Source organism: Arachis hypogaea, chromosome 20 (genome assembly GCF_003086295.3).
Source record: "Arachis hypogaea cultivar Tifrunner chromosome 20, arahy.Tifrunner.gnm2.J5K5, whole genome shotgun sequence".
NCBI classification, from domain to species: domain Eukaryota; kingdom Viridiplantae; phylum Streptophyta; class Magnoliopsida; order Fabales; family Fabaceae; genus Arachis; species Arachis hypogaea.
In genome coordinates, this window is record NC_092055.1 from 14,519,301 (window position 1) to 14,525,300 (window position 6,000).

Consider the following 6,000-nt stretch of genomic DNA (forward strand, 5'->3'; position numbering starts at 1 on the left):
GAGTAACATGCGGGGAGTAAGTCACCCGCTTCGAGCGTGCGAAATAGTTTCAAACCTTCTTTTTTGGCCTCGCTGTCGTCCATTCGGATGAGCAACTCCATTGAAAGTGCATACTTGGCAGCGTCTACCCCATTGCTTGCTGCATTCTGCAGCATTTTCCATCCGATGGCGTGGTTACGTCGTATGTAGAGCTCCCGCAGCGCCTCCCGAAACAGAAGCTCCGGGTGACCAATCTCAATGCACCTCTCGAAAAATCTTCGCCCTACAGGGTCCCGTATCCACAACCAATTCATCTCATGCGGGGGTGGTATGGCAACCATCCTGAGCACAGTATCCTCGTCGCCTACATCGCGCGCAACGCAACACGTCATACGAAACCTGCACAGGTCCGCGATGGAGTTCGTCGCGACTTTAATGGCTATTGCTAACCAAACGTCGCGGGGTAGTTCGAAGGCGGTAGACAAGCGCTCCATTGTAACTTCACGTTGGACGAGGGACTGGCAGTGTATATGCTTAAGACGGTGTTATCCAGTGGTGTTGAGAATAGGCATGCTAGTATATTTATGGTTGAGGATCACCCTTTGGAATCTAGTTCCCTCGGACTTAACCGACGCATCTTTTGGTTGGTGAAATCCATTATCGTTTTTTCAAAAAAAAATATAAAAAAAACCTTCTATGCCCTTGCATTGTAAACAGAAATAACATTATTAATTGAGGGCATTTATTAGATTTGTCGTTACGCGTTGGTGCGTATTTACTCAATGGTTAGGAGGGTTAAAATAAAATCTAATTAAAATATATTTTAACTAATCATCATCGCATTCATTCATATGTATATATATAATTAAGGAAGATTAGTCTTGAAAACTTCAACAGGCGTCCATGCACGAAATACGAAACATGAAAGGAAAGGCCGTAAACACACAAAGTCTTAATTTGCGAGTATGATTAACTTGAATCAGCACGCATGCTCACAGTGAACCCAAATAAAAAACTAGAGAAGGAAGCAACCTAATACTAACTTGGCCATGGGGACATAGGCGTCATAGCTGGCTGAACCATGTATCCTACGCAGTACCAGGTGGTCGACTTAGGTGTTCTTCTTTGATTTCGTCCGCCATAACTCTGCCTTGCTCAACACACGATCCCTGAGTTTGTTGAATGGTGTGCTGGTCAGGTTTACCGCAGTTGTCGCCCTGATCTCGTTCTCCCGTAACTGCAAAACGGTAAACGATCGGATTTAATGTGTCCCTATGATATAATAGCCGTAATCTACGTTTTTATTTTAGCATACTTACAATCCCGTCCATGATCGGGTTGAATTTGTCCCCCATGTTGAGCCACCCAATGACCCATATCCCGGAGTTCATGCTGAATGTTGGTCGGACGAATAGACAGTAACCGTCAGTATGTATTCCGGAAAAAAAAATGCTTCACTCTCATACATGCATGTTTCACTTTGTGATAACATACCTCTGTCCACAATTTGGTATCCCTACAGGGCTCTTTATCTGGAAATCTCCAAAGTTGCTTGGTAAGTTCATTAAGTGCTTCTCGTAAACTGCCTGTGTCACGTTGTATAAGACCCTTGCCTGCACGAACCGCGAAACATAGGTCAGAAGGCTATTATGCACGTCATGTTCCATGCTATGCCAAATTAAATTAAAGACTACAATCAAAATGGTTGCATGGTATGCCAAATTAAAGTAAAGACGAAAATCAAAATTGTCTGGTAACCGTTTTCCGGATCCGGTCTTCCCGATGAGGCGTCTCGAACTGGTTCGGCGATGAATCGAGGTTGTAAATTGCCCGGTCTTTGAAAGACACGAGCATCAGAAACCAATGGCCCAAGGCGTTCTGTATGGGGACATAAATCTGCACAAAATAAAAAACGTATATTTAATCCACTTAAGACACTTGTTCGTGGTTTAGGTTTCGATTAACAAATGGTACTCCGTCAACAGACAAGTTCAAGGAATCGGGATGGCCTCATCCATTTCTCCATGTAACGATTGTGCATTAGCTCCGTCGTCTCCCCGTTCAGAATATCATCCTACAAAGACAACGTTGACGAATAAAATAAGTCATGTTCTATAAGTATCAGAGCGCGGACGACTGTCAACGAGCGTTAACGGCGCAATGATTCATTTCGAGTACCAACAGCAGATAGAGTTAAGTTATCGAGATACACGGCGGAAGGCACCAGTACGAGGGGGACGTGGCAAGGATCTCAGCACCGGTCATTGTCATGGCAACCATATGTATGATCTGGTAACGAAGAGCAGCAAAAAAAAAGAACCCGATGAAGTATCGCGGTACGTTATACGTGTTTTTTCGTCGTCAAAACAAGCGTAGACATGTGCCATACCTTGTCGTCAACGTCATTTCCCGGTAGTAAGGAGTGTAAATCAACTCTGTTCGCGGACTTGACTCCAATACGAACAAGTTCCTCGCTACAGTAGGAGGAAAGAGTTTAGGCGGGAAAATAACCGCGATAAGCGGGTTTAAGCGGGTTTAAACAAACACATGCTCGAGTTTTACCATGGATCAAGGTTCCCGTCGAACACGTATGCAAATAGGGCCGACTGTCGGTTGTTGAAATCCATGGCAGGGGTGATCTTGAACCTCATCTACAACACATGTTTGTCAAAAGTCAGTCGGTAGTCACATTTTGCGTTAAACTAACTAACTGATTATTTACCTTCTTGCTCGTTGAAAGGGTAGACTTTTCCCTGTTGGGGCCGGATCGCACAGATCTATCGGTTCCCTCACCAGAATGAGGCCGTTTGGCATTCCTAGTTGCCGATGGTGGTGTTCGGAAAAACTTTCGCATGATGCTGTCGGTTGCTGTCAGGGGTTGACTACTATTCTCAGCCAGATCTGGGGCAACCGCGTTCCACTAGAGATGCCAGACGCAACTTTCATGGACTGCAGGGTTGACTGTTCATCCGTCTCTCCGTCAGAATCCAACAACACGATAGTTTTCTCGGGGATTGCAGCAGCTGAGTAGTCGGTCTCCTTCACAAGGTCCCTCTGTCAAAGTGTAAGCTAAATCGGTTTATGATAAGGAACACCAACAAGACAGGTTACATACATGGCCAAGGAGTAAATCCTAACCTGAACCTTTTCCACGAGGCCCCTCATCAAGTCCTTGACGATGAGACCGATCTTCGGAAACGACCAGTCCTCTTCCGACTGGCTCTGATCACCCTTGACCGCATTAACATCATCCGGCTGTCGAGCTTCGTCTGAGGTTCCGGAGTCAGCTTTGGGTCCACCGGGGAGCTACATATTATAAAAACAAAAATGTCCAAAATCGAACAGTTATTTGTTGAAAGATTGTGTGAAGTACACCTGAGCAGAAGATTTACCTCGGATGCTTGCGGGGGCTGCGAGTGCTCAACTGTATCTGCGTCGTGGACCTCTTCGCATACGTCCCTGCATGTACCCCGTACGTGGTTGTTAATGCGAATATTCGTCTACCATGCATATGCAACGTACTGTATTTTGTTGTATTGTAATAGTCATAAATGAAACTTGTCTAACCTGTTGCATGTGTCACCGTCGGAGCTCGATCGTGCTTCTCCGTCGCCCATTGTTTTTCCTTTTTTTTCTTGGTGTGTTTCGAATAATGGTGGCTTAGAAGGATGGGTGGGTATATTTAATTGCAAAGACCCTTGGAAAATCCGACGGTTGTGTACTCTGTTTACGGATGCGTCTATGATAACGTTACTCGGGTGTTGTGGGTGGAGTCACGGGTATACGTTGTAATCGTCACACTCGTGACAAATCTTTCGCCCGTAAGGTACGTTCGTATGCGGCCTCGTTTTATGGTCTGTTCCGTATCCAAAAGTGTAAGTTCTGAGTGACACTATATATACTGTAAAATTTCCTTTTGCAATCACTATTCTAGGATGATTGCGGTCAACTCTATCCAAAACTACCGACAGGCTTCCATTACGGCGCTAAATCTGACCATGCCTTCCCCACCCCCTCCACCCATTATTTTAAAAATTATATCGTACAGGCATGGGACTGCGTGCAACTTTTGCAATGGGCGTAATGCTTTATTTCCTACATCAGTACACCGCCAAAAGGCATTCGTTGGGAGATGGGACAAAGCCAAAATGGATAATACACTAGATACCTTTATCTATTCGGTTCCCTTCCCATCGTACCGATCAACCGGTTTGTCCAAAGATTGTGCCATACTTGTTTATGCATAAATATCTATACATAGTGTATTGTCTCATACCCCGAATTGACATATACACCTGCTAGTCTGCAGCTATCCAGACCCTAGGTCAGTGCGTCACAGAGTTGCCCACCTCATGCGCATCAACACGAACGGCACGGATTTGGAACGCCGGCCTCTCTTGGGAACCGAAACGCCAAAAACTTATTTATTGGTGCGCCTTTTTAATAGGAGGGCATTAGATCCTTTATATATTTTTAGTTCAATGGTAAAGATTATCCCGAATATAATTTAATGTAATTGGTTATTTAATATTTTTTTAGCTTTTGTGTCAGTAGATTATTTTAAAAATGTTATTTTTTTATGTTTATTATTGGTATATAAAAAATATAGGTGGGCGTATATAAGAAAATTAAGAATACGTAAAATTAAATTAATCAGAGTTAAATATTTCGGATTATGTTAAGTGCCATCTTCAACTTCTTCAACGGAGATGACGTTGCCGGAGAAACCTTCTTCGACGTTTCTGGCCGAAACAGCACGGCTCTGGTATTCAACGGATGAGGTAGTTTCGACGAAGCTCGGTCATATTCTTTGCTTATGTTCGTCAGATCTTCGTCGTTGGTGAGGGAGATCAAGGTTTCTAAGTCTTCGTTCGGCAATTGACACCAGAACGTCACAGACGAACCGCACAACGCTCCTACCTTTACCAACAAGTCTGCACAACGCAAAACATAAACATGTTAACGAACAATCACAGAAAAAAAAAACGAGCAACACTTAAAATTGAGAGAGAAACAACACTAAAAAATGGATCTGAGAAGCAAATGGAACGATCCACGGTGACTCTAGTGTGGCCACCGATGAAACGGATCCCGCCGTCGGTAGCGCGTGGGAGGTTCTTGCCGCCGTAGCTGCAGAGGAGCTTAATCGTACGGCCGGGACTCGTTTCCATGGAGATCTACTTGGTTAGTTCGAAAACAGAAGAAGCTTAGAAGATTCTAGAAACAGAAAACTGAAGAATAGGAGAGGTAAAGGAAAATTTGAGTCGTTGTTGGCGGTGGAGATAATAGAAGGGGCAGCTTGCGACGGCAGATGAAGGAGAAAAAGAGAACCAGGTGAAGGAAGGAGAAGAAGATAACCAAGAGTAGGAGGGAGCGACGGTAATAATAACACGATAATGGTCCAACTAATTTAAAAAATTAAACTAAATATATTCATTCAAGAAATTAATAAATAAATTCTTTATTTTTTAAGTAATTGCAAAAAAAGATTCCATTAAAATTAATATATTATTTTGGCCTTCTCTAAACCCTAAACTCTAAACCCTAAACCCTAAACCCTAAACCCTAAATCCTAAACCATAAACCCTAAACCATAAACCGTAAACCATAAATCCTAATCCATAAACCATAAATCATAAACCCTAAACCATAAACCCTAAACCCTAAACCTCGAACCCTAAACCATAGAACTATAAACCCTAAACCATAAATCATAAACCCTAACCCATAATCCATAAACCCTAAACCCTAAATCCTAAAGCCTAAACCCTAAACCCTAAACCATAAAACCTAAACCCTAACCCATGGACCATAAACCTTGAACCCTAAACCATAAATCCTAAACCCTAAACACTAAACCCTAACCGTAACCCTTAACCCTAAACCCTAAACCCTAAACCATAAACCATAAACCTTAAACCATAAACCGTAAACCTTAAACCCTAAACCCTAACCCATGGACCATAAACCTTGAACACTAACCCATAAACCATAAACCATAAACCATAAACACTAAACCCT

The 6,000-nt window shown here is 43.1% G+C and overlaps 1 protein-coding gene across 1 annotated transcript; it reads right to left on the reverse strand.

Annotated features, from left to right (window-relative positions):
* Positions 1-4,638: 4,638 nt before the first annotated feature.
* On the reverse strand, positions 4,639-5,150 carry LOC112785480 (RAF-like serine/threonine-protein kinase PRAF). The gene is made up of 2 exons (XM_025828942.1): positions 5,030-5,150; positions 4,639-4,913 (listed from the first exon to the last, which is right to left on the reverse strand). Exons 1-2 carry the CDS (start codon positions 5,148-5,150, stop codon positions 4,639-4,641), a joined length of 396 nt encoding a protein of 131 aa, XP_025684727.1.
* Positions 5,151-6,000: the final 850 nt, after the last annotated feature.